Below are 24,980 nucleotides of genomic sequence, written 5' to 3' on the forward strand. Positions count from 1 at the left end.
ACTAACGTGCATCGTTCTTTGAGCATCCATCATAGGATCTGGATCACCAAATTAGGAAGAAACCCACTTAAACATTGTCATAGAATTCATATGATGCCATTGGTAGCATGTCCAACTGGTTGGTAGGGTAGGAGAAGATGTCATCCACAACAGCTGATTCAATCCGTCCCTTTCAGGGGGAGTCAGTTAATTACCGAAGTTTCCAAGATTTCAATCTATACTTCCAAAATTTCCAAGATTACAACCAAAATTTTGACATTTGAATCAAAATATCGAGATTCTACAAACTTCTATTTCAAAGTTGCTTTTCGTTTCAGCCCTAGTGATATGTTCAAAATTTTGACAAAAGCTGGCTTCAACTGACTGGGTGTTAGGCCTGTATGGCTTGGTTCAAAAACTTTCAATCTCCACAATGAATCATTGAGAACTCCAGAAATACAAAAACACAGGAAAAACACAAAACTTAAAGTCATAGCTGGAAAAATTCCACCATTCATATGTTATAACATATTCCTTCACCAAAAACCAAGAAAAGTCAAATTTTGTGACACTATATCACTACAACTACAACAACAAGAAAACTTGTAAATGGGGCCAGCTGTGACACTATATCACTGGAAGCAAAATTGATATGTCAAAATATCCATCCCAAACTTCCATAAAATGTTATTTAAAACAGTACCAGAATGAAGTTTGAACTAATTCCAGTTCTGTAGCAGTCTAAAGTTAATATTTTAATCTATCTTCAGTATGAGAAGACAGGTGAAAAAGTAGTTTGAATGCTCCAAGATCAAGCAACCCATATAAATTAGAATCTGCAAAAGCCAGGAGAAAAATGGTGCTTTACCAGAACAAACTAAAGTTGTCATAGTCCACTTTCCCAAGCATATGAAAATGAAGCAGACTTTTCAAGCGTGAAATGACACACGGCTCAAAAGTATCACCATTGTAGAATCCAAAAGGGAAGCACCAAATTCTAAATGCAGACCTCAATGGATAGCGCTTACTATGGCTGTCCAAGTTATCTATAACATTCTTTAGCCCCCCCCCCCCCCCCCAAGAAAAGAAAAAAAAAAAAAAAAAAGAAGAGGGGGTGATGTGAACTATACAAGCCACAGACCTTAGATGGGTGGAAAAGTATAAAGTAAAAAAAACATCAATACCCATGTAAACAATAATAAGATTGCTCCTTGGAGTATCGAAAGGAAAAAATCTACAAGGAAGAAAATGAAACTTAGACCTAACATAAGGAGGGGGGGGAAGCAATGATAGAAATAATAAGATGGCTTTCCAGATCATGTCAATAGTACACCCTAGGAGATCCATCTTCATAAGTTCTGCTTCTCCAGATCTGAGAAATACAGGTCCTAAACAATAATTTACCAGCAATAATGTAAATCCTGTCACTAGAAATGTCTCATTAACCAATCGCGCTCTCTAGCAAAGGGAAGTGGTTTTCTACATGCATCCAAATAGTACTTAGAGCATTTATCTAAATGGTAATGACAAAGTGCAAAGAAAAATAAAGACAATCAACATCCTCAATAGCACTCCAACAAAAGCCACAGAAGAAGAAGGGAACCCAGATATGATAGCGATTAAGGAAGGGTTGGATTGGAAAGCAAAGGTTAAAGGGTCCCCAAGCATTGCAGCTGTGAAAGGGGATATGGTCTTCAAAACAAATAAGAGGGGGTGCCAAGGGACAGAGGAAGTGGTGGCGGGTAAATTTCAAGCTGATTTGGAATTGAAAGACCAGAACGGGAGGAGGTCAAGTAACCCAGTCCTTTTTTACTTTAATAAGCACAATTCTTAGACAGGGGTATAGGAAGCTGCATCTGTGAGTGAGATACTTATTCGGACCAAAAGAGAAAATTGTTGCAGTATGTAAGCTTGGCTTTCCTGCTGTAATTCAGCATCTTTTGGACTAAGCAAATTTAAAGAATATTTAGACACGAACATATCAAAGGAGCAGCTGGCAGGGGCCATTATAGAGGATGTAAGGTTCAAGTGTGCTGCCATCTATTTTGAAAGTAACAGACAGCAGAATCAGCTTATATAGCTGAAAAGTGAAGTGTGTGAATTCAATGGAGGACAAAGACAGGATGTTCTTGGTTCCAGCTGCTTTGCACATGTTAATTTTAGCTGTAATGATACCTTGGCTGATTCAGCAGCGACCCATTGGGGATTGATTAGGTGTGCTACTGGGAGGCCTATCTTAGCATATACAAGAAGAGGAGAGGAGCTCTCAATGCTAGCAGTGGAAATGTATGTTCTTCTTAGGGGACTCCAGGTTTGTCTTGATGAAGGCTTTATGGATGTCTCCATAAGATCAAAGCATGGGGAAAATTTTGGTCAAAACCTAAGTGTTGACCCAGCAAAAAAACCAAAATTTTCAGGTTTCGACCAAAATTTCTATTGAAACCTAGTAGCTTTTATTTTAGAAGTCTCGACCCTAGGTTTCAGGCCTTGTATGACCTCCAAATGGTCTGAATTCTTGCCTCCTACCCATAAAACAAATTCCCTTGAAACATGCAAAATTTCCCATTTTGAAAAGGTCGTAAAGAAACCTGTGGATACTAAAATGAAATGACATTTTTCCATCAAAATTTCATCAAAACTGCTCAAAACTTTCGAAACCTGGTCGAATCTAGGTCAACTGATTCAACCAAGTGGGTTTTTTCACTAAAAGTCATGAATTTTGATCGAAAGACTGCATTTTGCAGAATTTCAACTGAAACACTGCATTTTGCAGAATTTCAACTGAAACACTGCATTTTGCAGAATTTCAATTGAAACACTGCATTTTGCAGAACTATTTAAACTCTGCATTTTGCAGAGTTTCGAACAAAACCCTGTCAAGTTTCGCTCCCCTCTGATTTAAACTTTTGTGAGCCCATTCCAAGTGATTTTAAACCATTTCCTTTCCTCCTTTGGTGATTTCAACAATTCTTGGTGATCAGTTCAAGGTTTTTCAAGGTTTTTAGCATTGTAATCCAAATTTCCCCAAATTTTTTTTTTCTATGTTTCATGCTCAAATGATGTTGGATTCTTTTGAATTTAATATATATTGTCTCTGGTAGCTAGATCTAATAATGTATGATTTTAGATTTAATTTTTGAAGTGTGCTAATATTTCTTTACTTATCTAATTTTAAAAATTACTTGCAAAATTATATTTTTCAAAAATTTATTTACATATAAATGATGTATTGGCTTTGTTTTGATGTATGAAAAACATCATCACTCAATTGTGATGGTGTCCAAATTAAGTTTAGGTTGTTTAATTTTGATTTCATGTATCAATAATTATTTATAATTAATATTTTAATTAGCAAAAATTCCCGAAGTTTGGGAATACCTTAGGTTATAAGTAGTGTGTGGTTAAGATAAAAATTAGTTACTTTGTATTTGAAGTTTTGAACTTAGAAGTTATATTTGAATGTTATGTTTATAATGTATTTGTCAAAAACCTCTATATATACGATGACTTTGAATGACATATCTATTTGACTTTTTTAGCAGGATGCATGTGCGAGTGTGTTCTTTATGCTTTAATTAGCTTATATGCAAAGTCTCACCTCAAAACACCCCCTAAATCCTAACAAAACTTGCCAGAAAAAGTCCCAAGTTTCCACGAAGTTTCCCAAGTTTTAAGCTAAAATTCCTATTTTCATAAGGTCAAAACCTGAATTTCTTTCAAATTTTGTTCCATGCTCCTTCCTATTTAAAGCATAAAAACACAATAGAACTACTATTTACAAAAAAAAAATCATTGAAAAATTAATGTTCAAATATACACTACCATATGACAAGAACCGAGAAGTACCAACTGTATACATAGCAAAATTAGAACTTAGAACTTAAACTTACACCTTACAAAGCTTCAATTATATAGACAAGTAGACAACAAATGAACATGAATACTACATTGTTATTGCGATAGCCTGCTAGGTCTAGTACACATTTCCCTGTATACGTTGCTCCCCATACCAAGCACAATACATATCCCATGACATATGGACCATATAGTTGTCAAGGTAGTCGACAACTATAGCTCTATATGTCACCTCATCCACATGGCTAAGAAATTCTGATGGAGGGAAGTCTGATAAAACAAATCCCAATGGAGGGGCTGGTGGTAGTGGTTGAATGTATGTGACCCCAAAGAACCCTAGTAGTTGGAAGGAACACCATAAGGCCCATAACCAAAAGGTTCCATTAGTGTCTGACTCTAATAACCAAGAGGGACACCATAAGGTCCATAACCGGAACTAGAAGTAGAACCAACACTCTGAATAGAACTATCATGTGACTAGGAATCCACGGATCTATCACTTGTGTATGTCGATGGTAAACTTCCCCATCCCTCACTCTCAATTGGTGCTGGTGGTGATGGTGCTAGTATTCTCTCCCTAAGATCAGACGAGTCTTGAACACAAGGTCCATCATCATCATCATCATCATCCCCTCCATCATCTCCATTATCATCATCCTCCTCTCCATCATCATCATCGTGGGGGGATGCATAAGTCGTCCCATCATCCTCAATGTCTGACCACACAATCAAATCCTCACTCTAGGTGAATGCACCAGGATATGGAATGAAGAGATGGGCGGGCGCTATATGTGCAAGCTTCTCATTAGCCAAGAAGTCATCCACATAAGCCCCCATCTGTTCTGCAATTTGTCTATTGGGATGACCTCCCACCTCATCCAACAATGGCTCTCCTCTATCCCAAATCCACTCAAATAATGAGTCCTCATCATCCTCCACCTCAAAGATGTCAACCAACTACTCTTTGTCCATTCCCTATCTTATATGATCCCCTCTGAGTCTCATATTATAGTGCACATAGACAAGGTTCTCTAGAAGCTTCACACCCAATTAGTTGTGCCACTTTGAGTGAATAAGGTTGAAGGTACTCTAATTCCACTCACACCCAGTAGAGGAACATGTCTGTGAGAGCACTTTATTGCAATTACAGACAAGTGGGGTGAGTCACGGCCATATTGCAACCAACATTCAGCTACAACAAACATAGATTCAAAGTCAATACTTAAGTATCTAACTAAAAGATTAAATATAAAAAATTAAATATATAATGAATTAACTTACGCCCAAGGGAACTCCCATCTCGATATGGCCACGGAGCAATCGAAACTCATAGTAGCATCCCTAAATACCTTCATCTAATATAAAGTAAAAACACTAACTAGATTAATATTTAATATACTTAGTATAAAACTATAACTTGTAAAATTATGAAATCACATCTCACCTCCATATTGATGATTGTCAGACTAAATAGATCCGCTCTCTACTACAGTATGGATGGCATCTATCAAGTCTTACCTCATCCAAAGCATGTCTTTATAGTGGTACTTGGGAATTAGTTAGTATGTTATGTAACAAAAACCAAGAATAAGAAGGTCTAATGTGATAATGAAATGAAAATTAAATCCACCACTAGACTTAATAACTCACTAGCCTTATGTAGTGGATGCCATAGTTGCTTCTACCATCTGTTTTGGATGATTTGAAGGATTTTCTGGTTGCCCCATGGGTAAATCTGAGCATCCTGCTTCTTCATCTTACCTACTACAGCCTATATGTGTGGTAGAGTAGGTCTTCTCTGCTGATCTACCATCCTCAAAACATGCACCATAAGCTCAAGCATCTTCACAACAATTCTCACATTAGTCCAAAGGGAGTCACTAAGTAAGGTCTTTTGTGCTCTCCTCCTTCTTGTGGTTGAAGAACCCTCCCAGTTAAACCACTCCTCCGATACGAACATGATCCTAAGGCAAACCTTCTTGCTCTCAAAGCTCTGTAGTGCAATCCAATTGGTTACACTTCTAGTTATGGCTAGCCTCACAAAGTCACTCTGACACTAGTTCCTCATCATCTTTATTGCACAGATATGGTTGTAAATGAAGGTGCTAACATGTTAGGCTTGCTACACCACTTTCTTCACAATATTGCATTAACCCATGTCCTTTAGCATGAGGTCAATGTAGTGAACAGCACATGGAGTCCAAAAGAGCTTATATCTGTCCAGATAAGCATGTCAAAATTAGTAATGAACCATCAACATCAAGTAACTATGTATGTAATATGTATTTAGAATTAGTACTAGAAGTAGAAGCATGTTTTGATACCTGGGGTTCTCCATTATCTTCAACCCAGGTTTCTTGTAGTTGGAGTCATTGTTAGTCACAATTTGGACCGCATTCTCCTCTCCAACCTCCCTCACCACTTACTTCAATAATTTATAAATGTATTTTGCATCCTTCTTCTCACTGGATGCATCCACTGACTTGAGGAACACTATCCTCCCATCACAATTCAACATGAAATTCATAATAGTTTGTCTAGTGGGACCAATCGAACCATCACACATAACAATCACTCCATAATAAGCCCACACAGGCTTCAATCCCTCAATATAGTTATTCAAATCATGTTTATACCTAGGCAGGTACACATTGTATATCTCATATGGGGTGGGGCCCTGTATACCAATCCCAGCCCTGCTTAACTCCTTAATTATATCCCTGTAGTAGGGCCCTTGGGCTGCATTTGTTATGGTACAATGCCCCTTTGGAGAAATCCATCTCCACTTTCTCCTTCACACTCACCCACAAGTGCTTCAACAGTCCCTTCTTTTGCTTATGCTCTAACTTTCTAAATAGGGCTAGATCTATACAAAGAATCTCAAGATCAAGATTCATAGCATGTGCTGATGAAGCTTGGCCCAGTGTTAGGGCACGTGGGATATGAATATCATCCCTCAAACTGTGACTTCTTTTCATAGGGCCTTAGGAACTGCTTCCCTTACCTACTGACTCTCTAGGGTTCACACAACCCATAGCCTCTGATGCCTCCTCATATCATCTATCCTTGCCTAATCTCCACTCATCCTCATCGCTCTCCTCATCTATATGGCCTCCAGGTCAAGGTCGGTTCCATACATTGCTAGCTCATCTGAATCGATGTCCTGCTCCTAGCTCTAAGAGATCAACTAGACAAGCATCCTCAAACTCCTCCCTCTGTAATCTCTTCTCTTTTCTCTTTTGCTTTCCACCAGCCAAGTATTGTGTTATTGCCTTCTTGATCTCTAAGAGCACCTTATGGCATCCTGCTACATTTCTATCTCCCTAGCTAGATGAACCTTCAATCTAGTTTCCCAACCTCTTCTTATTTGTTTCTTACAATAATAACATTCTCTCTTCTTCTTATGAACTGTTAGTGGCCTCCCCTGTTGTCAAGCTATGTTTGACATCTTTCAAAGAGAGTGTGATACAAGAAATACACAAAAAGTATCTTTAAAATAATAACAATATATTTTTAAATATAAAATAAGAATTAATTAGTATTTTTAATATTTCAATATTTTAAAAATATTTTACTATTTTTAAAAAAATTTAATATTTTTTAAACAATTAAAATAAATAATTAACAACAATAAATATGATTCAACACCATCATAGCATAGATCAAGTGATGGTGTCTCACATGCATTAAGTTAAAGCTTATACATCATGAAATGAATACATATGTATTTTAGCATATACCTAATTTAGAAGATGATTTTAAAAATAAATAAAAAAATAGAAGCAAGAACCAAAATTTCATTTTAACACCACACAATCGTAGATCAACATCCTAGACAAAACATACTTTAATTTGAAAACAATCCAAGTTGATTTGAGGCATGAACAAAACAAAAATAAAAAACAGGAAAGTTTGTTAACTCACCATGCAAGAATCTCCAAAACCCACTGATGGACAACCAGATGTGGTGCTTGAAGATAATGGAGTTTTAGAAATTAGCTCCAACAAAAATCAGCCAAAAGGAGGGGAGAAAGTCAAAATTTGAATGGCGATATTGCTGGAAACTGGAAAAACCTGAAAAATAATGCAGGTTTCACACGAAAGGATGTATTTATATGTCTGGGTTGAACCAAAACACTATAAAGGTATGAAATTTTTAAGTTTCTGTTTTGATTTGAAAAAAATGCAGGCATTTCAACCGAAATTTTGCAAGTTTTGGTCAAAATTTATTCCGTGGTTTGAAGGCAATGAAGTTTTATAAATTAACTGAAATGGGGATAGAAACCAACAAAGATCAGCCAGAAGGAGGAGAGAAGGTCAAAATTTGAAGGCCGATATCGCTGCACAATAATGCAGGTTTTGCAGGAAAGGTGTATTTATAGGGAAAAAATCGTCTGTTGTGCACAGCAGTGCATCACCACAGTTTGACACATGTCATATTCTTAATAAATGGCTCAGATTAGAAGGTTGAGTTTTAAATTAAAGGGACCCATTTTATGACCCATTTTAGCAAAAAGCCCACCCATTTCTAAGACCCCTGGAAAACCCACCATGAAATTTCCCATCGTTTTCCCTCTCGATCCCTTTCCTCCATCTCTCGTTATCTCGCTCCATCTCCCTTTCCTAAAGCTAAGAAACGCTACCAGGAACATCTATAGGTTGAAGACGGAGTATTGGAGATTCGTTTGTGCTATTCGTTTCGGAATGGAATTGAATATGACTTGAATTAGAGTTTGAATCCCGAGTTACAACAGCTGCCGGAGGGGGAAAGCTAGTAGACCGCTGCAAAAGGCGACAGGTTCACCTTTTCTTTGAGTCGGGAGAGGAAGAACAGGGGAAGAGGAACACCAGTCACTTTCAGAGAGTGGATGTAAGCGACATGGGCATTGGCAAAGGCGTATTGCCGGACTGCCTATTCCAGATAATCACACCGCTCACGGCAAAGCTTTACGGAGTCCAAATCATCAATCTTTGAGCTAGTGCAACCCATCTTTGAAGAGATTGCGAAATCACAACCAAAATAAATAAATAAACTCTAGAAGGATGAGTTAGGTAAGGAGGAAGCTTTAATTACAGCGAAAGGAAAATATCAAAGGCGTGATAGAGGAACAGGAGAGAGATTAAACAAGGAAAGAGACAAAAATCTTTACCGGTGTTGAGTCTGTCGGACGGAATCAAAACCCAGGAGCAGCTCTTGGTCTGTCGGACGGAATCGAAACCCACATGGCGAACCCATGTCTCCTTCAAATATGATTGGCAACATGTTATTGCAATCAGTAGTACTGTTCGTGCTCGTGCTGATGGATACCGATGGTTCAGGAGAAGTTCGACAAAGCGGAGTGTCAACTAGCTCCATGTTGCTGCAATGGTTTTCTTCTTCTTCCGGTTCAGATGTAATACCATCATCATCCCAAGGAGAAGGAGAGCTGATCACCGGAGAAGAAATAATAACATTTGCTGATCTTGTGGATGCTGATGGTTCAATTGTAATTAACTCCACGTTGCTGCAATGGTTATCTGAAGGAGAGAGCGTTGTATTGTGTTTGTTGCTCATCATCATTGGAGAAGAAATAACGTCCTCCGATGAAATAACGTCTGGTCCGTTTAATTCTTCTTCTGGCTTAGCTTCCAATGATAATTCTGTTTTGCAATCATCTTCGCCTGGACTCTTGAACCACGAATCTACTTCGTCAGGGCTAATACCATAATCAAAGGCGTGATAGAGAATTGGCAGAGAAAAGAGAAACACAGAGGAAGATGAACATGCAACGGCGGTGGGTAAAAACAGCAGTGAGAGGCAAAAGATGGAGTTGGAAAAGCGGGGAAACGATGGAAAAAAAATGGTGGGTTTCCCATTAGAATTGGGTGGGTTTTGGTCAAAGTGGGTCATTTTCACTTAAAACCCAGTCTTCTAATCTGAGTCATTTATTAAGAATATGACATGTGTCAAACTGTGGTATTGCACTGCTGTGCACAGCAGACGATTTTTTTCCGTATTTATGTGTATAGGTTGGACTGAAATTGGTCTTGGTCGAAGTTTCAACCAGTTTCAGTTAGAACATTGTAACAGTACAAAATTTTTAAGGTTTCGTTTTGATTTGAAAAAATGCAAGCATTTCGACTGATATTTCACAAGTTTCGATCAAAATTTATTCCATGGATCAAAATCACAGTTAGCAAGTGATATAACCAAGGAGGCTATTCAAAGTCCAAGTAAAATTTAAGCAACTTAACGGAAAAATCTGCAAGTGGCAGCACTACTTATGATAAGGAATTTAAGCATGTTAGGAGGGAACAAAATGACAAAGGCATATTATTTTGTGGGGTATATAACAGGCCAGAACCAGTTGCAATGGGAACATATGAAGTTCCCACATCCCAGGAGAGCTGCAGGAGATAATTCAAAAGGATGCGGAAGCACATCTTAAAATAGACTCTAATTGGGCTTGTTTTCCTATTTGGGACAATGGACGAGAAGAAATGTCTTCCTTGTTAGGGTTCTCCTTCCCCCCATTTTCCCTAAGAGGTTTTAGGATAATGCATTTTTTTCGTAAAAGCTTGCATTAATACGATATGACTACTTATCCCAAAAAAAAAATCAGCCTAATTCTTGAATAACCAACACAAGCCAAACATGGGTTGGCTGATGGCTGATCAATACTTGTAGCATTTGGTTACAGAGACTGACACAGCAATTGTTCCCTCATTTGATAGGGTGACAAAATACTACAATCTAGACTAACGGACTCAATAATCTCTCTGAACCCAAATTTTGTAAAAATCATACCTGAGGTTCTATAATGAATTTTAATCTGAAATTCTTATGGTAGGTTTGTAACTAAACCTATATCCCATAATTAATTGGGCAACAAATATCGTGAGGTATAGGTTCTGGAGTCGTCTTTCTACTAGGTGCAGAAATAGAAACAATCTGCACACTGTTAGTTTAGGGGATCTGAAACACAACCTTGGAGTTGATTCTAACTCTGATCTTTTGACGGGTGATAGATTTAGAAGCCTAGTTTATTTGATTTTTTTTTTTTTTTTTTCTAATTTGAGTGTGGGATCTATTAATACCATATTTTACAGTTTCGATGGACAGAACCGGGCAGAATCTGTGAACTGGAATTCTGAAATTGATTACCACAACAATGTGTAGACATTAGGTCTTATGCTTTTAAGGTTTGATAATTAGAACCTGTGGGATCTATTAATACCATATTTTACAGTTTCGATACACAGAACCGGGCAGAATCTGTGAACTGGAATTCTGAAATTGATTACCAGATATTAGGTCTTATGCTTTTAAAGTTTGATAATTAGAACCTAAGGGTACTTTTGGTTTATTAGTAATATCTTATTAGGTCGAAAGACCAGAGGTTATGGGTTTGTCTTGGTAGCTTGATTCCTGACACTAATTGACCATTTCTGCAGGTGAGTGGGATTCGGTTAATTTCCGAAGTTTTTATTTATCTATACACATCATGCATCATTATTATTTCACGATCTCTCATGCATTGGGTTGACAGACGTGTAATTTTGATTGTGATAGTGAATGATAGTGATAATTGAGATATGTAATTATGACAGATGTCGTGATAGTAATGAGGTGGTTTATTATGATTATCTACTTCACTTTTACAGGAGTACATGCAGTACAGGACAAATGCATTAGTGTAATGGGGCATAACATCATATGAGTTGTGTGTGCATTTGGTTGAGTGAACATACCCAGCACTAATACCCTTGCCAATAGGGATTTCAGTTTTTGACAACTCTTATCGGCCCAATTTAATGAGATCATGCCGAATTACCTATTCTGGAGTACAATGTTGAGTTTTACCAGGAAAAGACAGTGCTTGCCGATGACTGAATCCCAGTTGATGGCCAATAGAACAGAGTTATACCAGGAGTTGTTGAGTATGGACATCAAACTGCTCCCAGAGCGCTTATTGTTTGACATGCAGGTAACCATTGCCGTGCTAAGGTCAATCTAATGTGTCATGAATAGTACTATACCAGCATTGCCTTATTAATTGTTTGCTAGGATTTTTTTTTTTTTTTTTTTTTTGTGGGTTGGGGGTGGGGGTTAACTTTCTAATAAATTTGATGAATTATCATGGACTATGTGGTTTTGTTTATCGCTTGTCTGTACGATTATTCGTATTGATGGCTTTATCGATACATGTAGTGATATAATCTGTTAGAGATTTGCATTGCACTTGCATCTCCTCTCACTAAGTTTGCATCAAAAAGCTTACGCCTCAGGGAATGTTTCTCTTTAGATAGAGTTGCAAGTGATACTCCAGCCCTGGAATACACTTGGTTGGCTTAGGAGGTTGGCACACATAATTCTGATTGTGCATATGCTGATGATTTTGCTTTTGCAGCTTAGAGATTTAATTACCTTTTATTTGATTTTAGATTCTGCGGATCCCATTTTTCTTAATTATTTTTTACACCACGTAATGGCACAGTATATGTAATAAGACAATAGATAGCACTCTGATAATTAGTCCGTGAGAACCTTAATCCTTATTGGAATTTGGAAAGGTTAAATTCATTCTGTTCCTAATGATTTTGGATTACTCTACATACCATTATATTGAGATCTATGGTGTGGATGTGAGATTGGCCCAAGACTATACAACCTTGGATTTTGTGGTGTGCCATCGTAGCATACCTATTGTGCCTAAAGCCTATGTAGTTCAGATAGGGTGTAACAGTTATGCTACCCTATATCCATACCCCTAGTTCCCTATTGACTGTCTTGTTATGTTGCAGCACTACAGCACCAACAAGAACGACATGCCATGTCCCCAACTAAATAGGGTCAGCTACATGGATCCTTTCCTTCCAATGAGCTCTATTTGAGGTCATACTAGATACAAGGCCTAAGCTATGCATATCCTTCTCACCAATTCTCCAAAGGTTATCTTAGGTTTGCCCTAGTTCTTCTAATTCCTTCGATCTAGATGAAATCACTTTTTCATACAGGGCACTTAAAGGCATGTATTGGAACTGGTCAAGCCACCTCAATTGAGCTTCTTGTAGTTTTTTATTTATCAGAGATACTCCCAAACAGCTCTAACATGATCCTTCCTTATCTTATCCTCCCTAGTTTTGCCACTCATCCATCTTAATATCCTCATTTATGCTACAATGAGTTTATCTATATGATATTTCTTAAGAGCTAAACACTTTGCACCATATATCATAGTTGGTCATATGACAATCCTATAGAATTTTCCTTTGATCTTTAAAGGAATACATCAATCACATAAGACCCCGAATGCACCTCTCCACTTCATCCACCCCATTTTAAATCCTTGAGAAGTATCATCATGTATATCACCTTTTTTTATTTATAATTAAGTCAAGGTACCTAAAATAATCACTTTGTGGAATCTCCTCATCAGGTTTTACCGCCTCATCATCTGTCTTATCATGTAATAACCCCATGATCCTAACCCAAAACTCGAATTGCAGGTCGAGTACCCAAGCCTCTAGTTGGAAGAAGTTGTGGGTCACTCGAATTGAAGCCCATGTATTGGTCCCAGAACCCATGGATGGATCTTGCTGAAGATGGTGACGAACCTACCTTATTTGGAACCGGAAAAAGATCCAATCATAATCCGGACGATTTGGGCAGGTGGATATCCAGTGCAAGAGAGTCAAGGTTGGAAGATGTTAATAAGCAAGGTAAGAGCTTATTATACGATGTTTAAGTTTATAGCAATGTTAGGGATCAACCGGGAGTGGAAACCGCCTAAGTACTGAAAAGTACTAAGGGCGGTAGCTTGAGGTGGTTGATTGGCCAAGCAACCGCCACCCTAGGCAGTCGCTTAGAACAATACGGGTAAGTTTGCATGTTTTGCCCTCGACACCCTATTTAAAGCCCTCTATCCTATTTTCGCATTACTTTAATACTTTTGATTGTTGAGGACAGCTGTAAGGTTAGAAAGCACGCGTTAGATAAGAAGCCCCCCTTCACGGAGAATCATGCAGAGACTTTGTTGACTTTTGGATCCTAGAAGAAGGTAAACTAACTACTCTCTTGTTCTATTAATTTTCTTCTCTTTAAAGAGTGGCTTTTCTTATAAATCTCTACTGGAAGAAGATTGGAGATGGGAAATAATTATTTTCCTTTGTTTTCGATCAAATTACGCCAAGAGAATAAATCACATATATATTTTAATGGAGGATACTTTTAAAAAGAGATATAAATTTCTAGATCTATGTTGTACTTTGTTTTTTCGTTTCCTCATGGTTGGTAAGGCTTGTGTAGTGTCTTAGGAACATGATTTAGGCCTAAGATCATCCCAAAAATCTATTGAAGATGGGTGATCAAAGGTCTGAATTTCAGACTTAAAATTCTACCAGTCTACCAGGAGACCTAACGGTTACTTAAGGAGGTCACTTGGACCAACTAGCTCAAGCAACCGGCCCAAGCGACCAATTGGTTCACAATGGTTGTTTCATTGTTTGGTTTGCCCGAGTTTGATACCTAAACTTAAATGTACATTTATGAACATAATTTTAGGGTTTACTAAGATCTACTAGAGTATTTGATTGTGAGGATCTCGTTCGTTTTTTCATTAAGTCAGGTAAGGACAAAATTACATATTATGTTGAGTTGTTTGATGTGCTGATTTGTTGATTATACTAAGCATGTCTATAATCCTTATTATGTCGTAATTATTGTTTATGCATGATTAATTATTTAATGTGAATCACGAATGATAATTATTGTGCCTTGCTTTAGTGAATACCTGGATTGGTATCCTTGTCTTTGAACATCAAGGACTGTGGTCTAGACCATTATCCTTGGTGCTTATTGCACTTTCTTTAGTTGTTGTCCTTCATAACTAGGAAGTCTTGATGTATAGTTAGGTAACTTAGGTCACTACCCTTTCGGAAGGGTTATTAAAGCCGAATGACCCATGGTCACTATGTCGATTCAACTTCTCCCTCGTAGATAACGGACTCTGGGGCAATCATCCCCATGGTAAGTTAGATCCATGTGGGTTACAATGTATTTTCCTACATTATCCTACCTCCCAGAAAGGCTATAAGTGCTATCATCCTGCATCTCATAGCATGTTTGTCTAATGGATGTTGCATTCTAGGAACAAATTCATTTTTTGCCCCTACACCTCTTTAAGGGGAGTGGTTCTGGTCATCCTTGTTCCTCCTTTAACTACTCCACCTAAAATTCATGTTGATGATCCTCCCTTGGAAGATGGAGTGACCTGATAAGAACAACTAATGGATCAAAATAATGATGTGCAAAGGGAGCCGTGACCTTCAAAGACTTATAAACGGCGATCTGTAAGAGAAGATTCCCCTTCTGTACTAGGCCAATTAGAAGCTCCTACTCCCAATCCTGTGGTAACAATTTATGGTGAATCTGAACCATCTTTTAATCCCTCTTTGGACTTACCAATTGCATTGAGAAAGCAGCCACACATATGCACCAAACATCCTATCTCCAACTTTGTTTCATAATAGTTCCTATCCCCAAAACTTCAAAGCTTTGTTTCCTCATTGTCTTCTACTTTTATTCCTAATACATGGCAAGAAGCATTGTCTCACCCAAACTGGAAGGAAACAATAGATGAGGAAATGAGAACTCCAGAAAATACAAGCCATAGGTAATGGTGTCTTTACCTATATGAAAGTGGATTGTTGGTTGCAAATTGGTATTCATCATCAAACATAAGGCAAATGGAACTGTAGAACTGTAAAGGCAAGATTGGTAGCCGAGGGTTTCACTCAAAGATAGATTATTGGGAAACATTTGCCTTAGTTGCCAAGATGAAATAAATAAAGGACGGAACTTGCAACAACTAGATGTGAAGAATGCTTTCCTTCACTAAGAAATTCAAGAAGTATACATGGATGTACCACTGGATATGCTAGTGCAAGTTAAAAAGAGCTTTGTATGCTCTGAAGAAATTTCCAAAGGCTTAGTTTGGAAGATTTCATAAGGCTATGGTATCCATCAGCTACAAGCAGAGTAATGCAGATTATACCTTGTTCATCAAGAAAGAGATTTCCATACGACTGTACTACTAGTGAATGTCGATGACACTATTACCATAGGCAGCAACGATGAGGAGATATCAGCCTTTAAGACCTTTCGGGGGACCAAATTTGAAATTAAGGACATAAGGAAGCTTAGGTACTTCCTAGAACTAGAGTTGGCATATTTGGCCAGTGGTGTTTCCCTCTCTCAGAGAAAATATACTCTAGATTTGCTGACTAAAACTGGAATGTTAGGGTGTAAGTAGCTAAGACTCCTATTGAGCCCAATCTACACTAGAAGGCCAAGGGAGGAGAACTGGTTGATAAGACTAGCTATTCGAAGTTGGTAGGGAAATTAATCTACCTTTCTCATACCAGACCAAACATTAAATTTGTCGTCAGTGTTGTTAGCCAGTACATGCATGATCCATCCTCACATCTGGATGCAGTTTACCAAATCTTGAGATACTTAAAGGCTACTCGAAGAAAAGGAATTTTGGTTTCCTCTCATGGGCACTGAAGATCGAGACATAAAAGATGCAAATTGGGCAGGGTGTCCTGATGACAGAAGGTCTACCTCTGGTTACTATACTTATGTAAGAGGCAACTTGGTAACTTGGAGGAGCAAAAAGCAGGCAATGGTTGCAAAAGGTCAAGTTCTGAATCAGAGTTTAGAGCAATCGTGCAAGGGATTTGCAAAGTGTTATGGTTAAAGGGGCTGCTTCTAGAGCTTGGATCAGATTCAGAGGCACTTATACAGCTGTACTCAAATAGTAAATCAGCAATTAGCATAGCTCACAATCCAATGCAGCATGACAAAACCAAACATGTGGAGATTGATATGCATTTCATCAAGGAAAAGATTAAGCCTAGACTGATTCATATCACCTTTTTTACCTCTAACAATCGAAGGGCTGATTTTTTTACTACAATTTTTGAGTACCAGAGTCTTCAGTAGTATCATTGGCATGTTGGGCATGATACATCTCTATGCTCCAACTTTTGGGGGAGTGATGTAAGGTAATAGTATTAGCAGTTTTATTAATAAGGGTAGAATTGTTTTATTAGGAAATTTTCATTGTAATAGTCCCTCACCGGGAATATCTGCTTCTTTCTTTGCAAGTTACTAATACAAGTAAAGGCATGCTGTCACTCAAACATAAAGGCAGGATTTTTCAGACCTTTCAACACATGTCATCTCCATGATTCAAAAATTGAGATATCTCACAAGTTCTCAAACTATGGTCAAGAGACTCTAAACCTACAATTAGAATACAACAGCAGGTGGCACTGCCTATATAAAACGACAATTGAAAGAAAGTCTGTTTGTAATTTTGTGCAGCATTAATAAAGATCTATAAAATCACTATAAAATACTTACAGATGTGGATAAAATATTCTGATTCATAGGTTTTGCATGGGGTGAAAACATCAAAGACCTAGGTGACAGACCAAGTTCTATCCTACCACTGAAATATATAGCAAACCATACCAACAATCTTTCCACAAAAACACAAACTATATTACATTTTTATACAAAATCCCTCTTAAGCTGTACAACATGTAAGCCGATAACATTCAATTTATTACCCTTGAGTAAATTTGACATGATAAAAGACTACAGAAGAAAGTAAAGGGGAAAAAAAAAGTTGTGAACTAGGAATCTTCATCAATAGATTCAGCAAACTAAAATATCAGAAGAAGCTTACCAACGGTTGTCATGGTTGTAATTGCCCAATATAATGATGTCCAATACCGCTTTGAAAGATCAATTTCTCTGAATTCTGAATACTTGTACTCGCCCATTTGTAAACTTCCTATCCATGTATAACCCTCTTGGGAGGGGGGTAGAGTGGTAGCTAGATAGTAAAAGATACAGGCAGCTGTATGTGTGCAATAAAATTCAACAGCAATAAGTTTCACAATTCGGGTGAACATATACTTGATCCTAATGTCCTTCTCCATTCTGTGGAAAAAATCTGTCACTTTGCGTACTCGAGTCAACCTAATAAATAAAAGGAACCTCACTTCTTCTTTTCTTCCAGAGGCCTGTTCATAGTAGATTGTCTAAGAAAACCTCCAAGAAACATTAATTTAACTAATTTATTCAAGAAGTATTTCAACCTTTAATTATTAAGAATTGCTAAGGAGTGATGTTACATGGAGAAGGAAAATGTTATTCAAGTTAGCTTGAACATATTCACTTTCCTTAAAAGTGTAATAGGCACACTCTCTAGAGTTTAGTAAACCCACAGATGTAAGTGGATATGAGTCCATATTAAAGTCGAACTAATAACACAACTCACACGTTTGCACACACATAAACAAGAATTTCTTCTTTTTCATTGCCATCTCAATGCAAAAATAGACCTTTATAAGCATGACAAAAATTGTCCATTTCCTTGCATCCTGAATGTACTCATTTAAAGTTCCATGTAAGCAATGTGTTAGAAAATAAGCTTTAATCAATCAAAATAGTAGTTGAACTTGAAAGATAATGGAGAAGAAGTAGAAGAAGCAACAATGGGCCACGATTCTAGCTTAGCACTCCTAGAATCGCAGCCTCTTATTTATACATATCAATAGTCTAGATTATCACTTGAGAAGCAAGCCATCTTGCCCTCTAAAAAATGGAAATAAAGAGTACAACTTATGGATAGAATTTTTAGTCTTCTAACTCCTAAAATCTGTCCAAAATAAAAAGTATTGAAAAATGAAAATTCTGAAATTAGTAACTAACAGACAATAGAAAAATGTTTTCTAGAAACTCCCAAAACTTGTGTAGCAAGATTCCTACATTAGAAATAGAAAGTAGAGTAGCATCACTGGCATAGTAACTTTTCACATTACTATTCACTTGATTAGTAAAACAGCCCAAAACTTGCGCATACTTCAACACTCCCCCTCAAGTCGGAGTGTACACAAAGAAAACTCCAACTTGCACAACAAGAATAAACTTGAAAGGTAGCACCAATCATGAATCATGTAGTAATAGCAGACGTCGATAAACACCGAGAGAACTTCACCCAAGAGATAATTTACACCAACAAAAAAAACTTTTAACTCTTCATGTTGAACAAACCACCAATAATGAGAATAATCGACAACATTGAAGACGAATAAAATTTGTAAGTATAGCAGCATCAAAGGCACTATCCAATAATGCCAATAGTAGGGAAGAATCTCCACACTGATTCTTCAAAATTGTAGCTTCAATGTCCATATAAGCGCTTCGCAAGAAGGCAAGTAGTAGGTAAAGTATGGGTAGGTAAATGGTGGTATCGGTTACTGTGGACCAAGTAGGTAGGTAAAGGTAGCATTGGTTACTATGGACCAAGTAGGTAGGTAAAGGTAGTATTGGTTATTGCGGACCAAGTAAATAGGTAAAAGACAGTATAGGTTACTGCGGAACAAGTAGGTAAGGTAGTATGGATTACCATAGAAGAAATTTCGGTCGATATTGTCAAAATTTTGACCGAAATGCCTGCATTTTTTAAAATCGAAACGAGATTTCATTTATTTTGGAGAAGTTATAGGTTTCAACTGAAATTTCGGAGATTTCGACCATTTCAGAGGTTTCGACTGAAATTTCAACCATCTAGACGGAATTTTTGACCATTTCAACATTCAAACTTGTTTTTCCTCAATTTTTTTAATTTGAATCCCATTTTCACCTAGTTAGAATTTTGTTTGAGAGAGAATTCTTCCACACTCAAATTAATGAGTGGGAGATGTATATTAATATTATTTGAATTACAATTCAAATATTTGAATTTGAATTACAACTTGTTTACAATCAAACTCTACAACTTGTTGATACTTTGACTATAACTCAAACTCTTCTTAATCGGTTGGAGATAAGATCAATCGAGGATAGAGTTAGTTACGGTGGATTTGAATTTGAATTTGAATTCAAAGACTTATCCTTTACACACCTAATTTCCACAACTCCTTTGCCTTTAAGCACCTATTTTGTTCATCTTTTGCCTCAAACACCTCCTAAGCCACAACAGCTACAAAGGAAACTCCGGTCGCAATAGAATATGAAGCATGAGCCATACCCAACAGTTCCAAACTTCCGCTTTTTTTTTTTTGTTTTGTTTATGCCATGAATGATCTTGTTTTGCCTTTATATTAATATATGTTTAGCCTAGGACTGTGATCTATGATTTTGTTTTGTTAAACTTTTTTTTTTTATTTGTTACCATTTTTTCATTTTTTTATTTTAATAATTATTTTCTAAATTATGTTTTTTTATTTTATGTATATATGATATAAGGGCTTCAACTAAATATATGTGAGACACCATCACTTGATCTAGTTGGTTATTTTATTTTGTTAACTTGTTGTACATGTAACCATTCTATCAAACAATTCATGTATGCTGATGATTTTATGCCTGTATGGAATACAATTTGTACTTATTGGAACAAGTCATTTGTTAGTATACTTTTTTGAATGATAAATTTTCAATGGTTTTTTTTTTTGGCAAAACAATTCATGTATGCTGATGATTTTATGCCTGTATGGAACACAGTTTGTACTTGTTGGAACGAGTCATTTGTTAGTATACTTTTTTGAATGATAAATTTTCAACGGTTTTTTTTTTGGCAAAATACTTGTTCCATTGTGTTTATTATGCTTTAAATAAGTAGGAGGCAAGAAATCAGATGAAATTGACGTCATATAAGGCCCAAAACCTAGGGTGGAAATTTTAAAAAAAAATCATATGTTTCAACCAAAATTTCGGTCGAAACCTAAAAATTTTGGCCTTTTCTTGGGTCAAAATCCTAGTTTTGACAGAAATTGTTTCCTTGTGGGTTACTACGGACTAAATAGGTACAAGGTAGTATAGGTTCCTACAGACCACAAGTAGGTAGGTAAAGATATTGTTGTAGAATACCATCTTAGGAGAAGAAAGATCTTCACAAATAATATCCTTCAACACACCTTGAGGGGCGCCAAAACGCCCCGGACCCACGGAGCCCGCAACGGCGGGGCCCGACCGGGGGCGGAGCCACCCCAAGGCGCGGAGAACACCAACGGCGCGGGGAGCAAGAAGAGACGGGAAAGGGACGAAGGACGGGGGCACGAGACCGAACCGAGCCGAGACCGAGAGACCGCCCCACCGGGAGGAGGAGGGCCCGAACCCCGGGAGCCCGGCCCGGGGCGGGACCGATCCGGAGCCGGGGCGGGGCTCCAGAAACCGGGCGAGTTATCCCTGATGAGATACCGGGGCCCGGGGACCCAACCAAGAAGATAGGACGACGCGAGAACCCGGCCATCCGGATCCGGCGCCGGGAGCGCGGCTCCGCCGACCGGAGTGGGGTCGGACCGGTGACCCGGTCCGATCTAACCCCATCCGTAGATATAGAATAAAGTATCATTCTCCCCCCTCATGTGTAGCTTTACACGTGGACAGTAATGACAACCAATATCTATATAAAGATCCCAAGCAACAATTTTCAATGAAACCTTTATGGTAGATATAGTCTTCATTCGTCTAGCGAGTTTGAATCCAAGAAATAACTTCCAAAACTCTCCCCATGGTAGATTAAGATAATAGCAACATGGTAATAAACCAGAATTTTTCGAGGAGTTATTTGTAAATATAGGGCAAGGATGGCAAATCTATAATTTTTAGAAGCATGGACGTTGGAACAAAAAGGTACTATATGAGGGAAAAGGCTAGTGTTAGAAACAAAATAAATTAATGGATGAAGAAAAATTGAAGAGAATTAAAAATAAACTTGGTAACCTAGTCTAATGATCCTTAAAAAAAAAGTCATGCAAAGATGCAGTGGAAGCCATGCCATATGGTGCAAAGGATTCAAACTAGACCAGTAACACTAAAGATTCAGAGAAACCAATATTGAAGCAGCTTAGAACCAGAAATTAGAATTAGGAACAAAACAAGGAAATAGAATCCGGAATAGAATTAATAAACAAAACTAAAATGAACCAGCATTGAACACAGTCACCAAAAAAAAAAAAAAAACTAGAATAGGAACCAAAAACTGCTTGAAATAGCTAGGATGCTTTAGGATTAACCATGACAACAGAAAACTTATGGGGAAGAATATCACGGCTAGGATGCTTTAGGGTTAGCCATGACAGCAGTATAAACTGATGTGCAGGTAGATGAGTAAACCAAACAAGGACCCTTGAATAGCCAAGTAGCCAGGGGAACAGAAGCAGCAACAATAGAGGAATAAGCTTCAAATAACTAAAGTAGATTGAGTCAAGATAATAGCACCTGAGCAGCAGAATTTAGAGTGAAACAAAACCCTCAACAGTGGAGTTGTGATCCATAGAAAAGCATGCTAGTTGACAGAAAATAGAGTGGGCTTTAAGGTCTTTCATCAAGTAGTAGATCTCAATGCAGATATAAGTCTTGAAGCAGTGGTAAATTTTGGATTCCAGTGTCGCAGCATTGTACATATCCAGACCTTGAAACCTTAATAGAGTAGGGACTCATGTCTTCTTAAAGAAACACTTCTTCACATCATCATGTGGCTGATTCAGAGTTAAAAAAATAGTGCAGCAAAGACTGCATTAGGCAACAAAAGGTACTCAGAAGATTCTCAAAACTTAGACTGTAGTTCCAGCAGAAGATAAGACTTTCACCACAAACAGGAAAATCTTTGAAACGACTCTCAAACCAGCAAGTGAAAAGGAGCAACCTAGGAATCAGATTAATGCTCTAATATCATGTTAGAAAATAAACTTTAATCAATCAAAACAATAGCCGAACTTGAAAGATAATGGAGAAGAAAAAGAAGAAAGAGATGAAGAAGAAGCAACAATGGGCCGCAATTCTAGCTTACACTCCTAGAATCGAGCCTCTTATTTATAGATATCAATAGTCTAGATCTACAACTTGAGAAGCAAGCCATCTTGCACTCTAAAAAAGGAAATAAAGAGTACAACTTATGGACAGAATTTTCTAGTCTTCTAACTCCTAAAATCTGTCCAAAATAGAAAGTATTGAAAAAGGAAGTTCTAAAATTAGTAACTAACAGAAAATAAAAACTTTGCTTTCTAGAAACTCTCAAAACTTGTGTAGCAAGATTCCTACATTAGAAATAGAAAGTAGAGTAGCATCACTAGCATAGTAATATTCACATGAACAGTAAAACAGCCCAAAACTTGCGCATACTTCAACACAATGCAATCGCTTTTCTTTCCCAATGAATTCTGTACAACAATCATATCAACTTAATTCTATGCTAAACATACATACGTGATCTAATTTTCCTACAATTTCAAGCGGTGGTCATAGGCCCAAGTAAAGGTTTAGATTTGTGACTAGGAACATTGAATCTTTAATCTTTCTTTGTATTTTTCATTAGAAAGCTGTTGGGGTTGGAGTCTTGACAAGTTCTGTGTGAAGCTCCAAGATAGATCGAGTTCTTTCCCTTCTCTTCTTTTTCTTTTCTCTTCTTTGTTTCATGGTTGTCATTGACAAAGAGCATATGCACCTCTAAAATAAATTCATACTTATCACATGATCACCTCGAGGGGATCCATTTTTTGTCTCTCCACACTAAAATTAATATTAAGCTAGGAATGAGCTAGATTGAGAAGGTTGTGACATCCTAATTATTGGATGACTTTACAAACAAATTTGGCCCTTCTTAATGAGTTGAGAGTGACACCAGTCACTCAACTTTAAAGTTCTTCAATAAGGTGAGATTTTTTTTTCTTCTCTTCTATTTAATTTATTTATATCTTCTTTACTTTCTTTTCCCTTGGTTTGTGCATTCTACGAGGGAGGTGTGATCATGCACATTTAGGTAATAGTTAAACACATAATATTTTATTGTTTTAATTTATTTCATTCATAGCTTCTATGTTTTTCAATATTGAATAATAATTTCACTTCTATCTACATAGAATAAGATTCCTTAATTTTTAATCTACGATGTTCTTGTGGCATGTTTATATTTATGATCTCTTCTCATTGTTTTCATGGTGATTATATTATATAATCATGACCACCAAATGCTCTATTTTAGTCCACTAGCTTGTGGATGCATCGTCATTATCTTTAAGAATAAATCTTTCTTCTTTATACATTCCATGTCATATTAGTTCATACATGTAGGTTAGAGGATAGATGAAGTGGGAAGAACTAGAATGATGAGAGGAAGAAGAAGGTTAGAGAAAAGGCTAGGAGGCCTTAATAATCGTGGAAGCCTCTGACAGCCGAAGTTTTATTTATAGATCTCTCTAGGGATTACAACCAAAATGGAAACTATGTTTTACACAAAAAAGAAGGTAGCGATTCTCAAGTTAGTGCCATCACTAACACGAGATCCTTTCCAGTTCTTACCTAATATTCTTCTAACAAAATTACACAAGATTTTATTTCACTTTCTTAATCTTATGATAGTATCCATATAATCATAAGATGACTTTTAATTAAGTGATACAACATAAATCATGCTCTAATGGAATTATTTTTTCACATACTATGTTCTTTCTCTCCTTCTCTCTCTTAACTAATCACCAAAGAGAGAAAAAGCAGGGGGGAGGGACACAAGCAATCCAAGGCAGAACTAAGCCCAAACAACAGAAGCTCAAAATTAGGGCAAAGCCTTACACATGCCCGAACAAAGAACAAAACCGAAAACATGAGACTAGAGGCAAGCCTGATTTTTCTTTTTGAATTTATTCTTCTTCTTCCTAAGGGACTTGAGGTCAACAGTGAAATCTCCATCCTCTTGGTAGCGACCCTTAGGGATACAATTGCTTTTCCTGCAACCAACACAATTAGGTCACGATAAGGGGGAAGGGATTTTGATATAAGCCACAGCCAACGACGCATTCTTATCAAGAACAAAGAGGTACTCACTAGGCTGCCCCCAATAGGCAAAGGAAAAATGGCAAGCTATACTCCTGAGGTTGCTGGAAATCCCCACAATGGAAGGACAAACTAGATAGATGAACAGGGGAGGGAGGGGGGAGGAGAAATGGAGCCAGAGGCAAGGGAAGGATAGATAAGATAGAGGACGGAGATGGAGGGGAGACGAGGAATGAAAGGCAAAAGGAGATGGAGGCTTAGAGTTGTTGTACTGGGTAGGGGAGGACTGGTGGGTTGGGCTAAAGAAGGGAAA

The 24,980-nt window shown here is 37.4% G+C and overlaps 1 protein-coding gene across 3 annotated transcripts in view; it reads right to left on the reverse strand.

Moving 5' to 3' along the window:
- The window catches only part of LOC149010849 (potassium channel KOR1-like), an 88,059-nt gene that overhangs the window by 39,981 nt on the left and 23,098 nt on the right, over positions 1–24,980 (reverse strand). For all 3 annotated transcript variants that reach the window (XM_089164036.1, XM_089164034.1, XM_089164033.1), the window contains exon 5: positions 17,571–17,910. In XM_089164036.1, the coding sequence (XP_089020162.1) occupies positions 17,571–17,910 (340 nt within the window). The remainder of the gene's footprint in view (positions 1–17,570; positions 17,911–24,980) is intronic.

The sequence above is a fragment of the Hakea prostrata genome, chromosome 7 (genome assembly GCF_041222555.1).
Source record: "Hakea prostrata isolate BN-2017 chromosome 7, UWA_Hpros_2, whole genome shotgun sequence".
Taxonomy (NCBI): Eukaryota; Viridiplantae; Streptophyta; class Magnoliopsida; order Proteales; family Proteaceae; genus Hakea; species Hakea prostrata.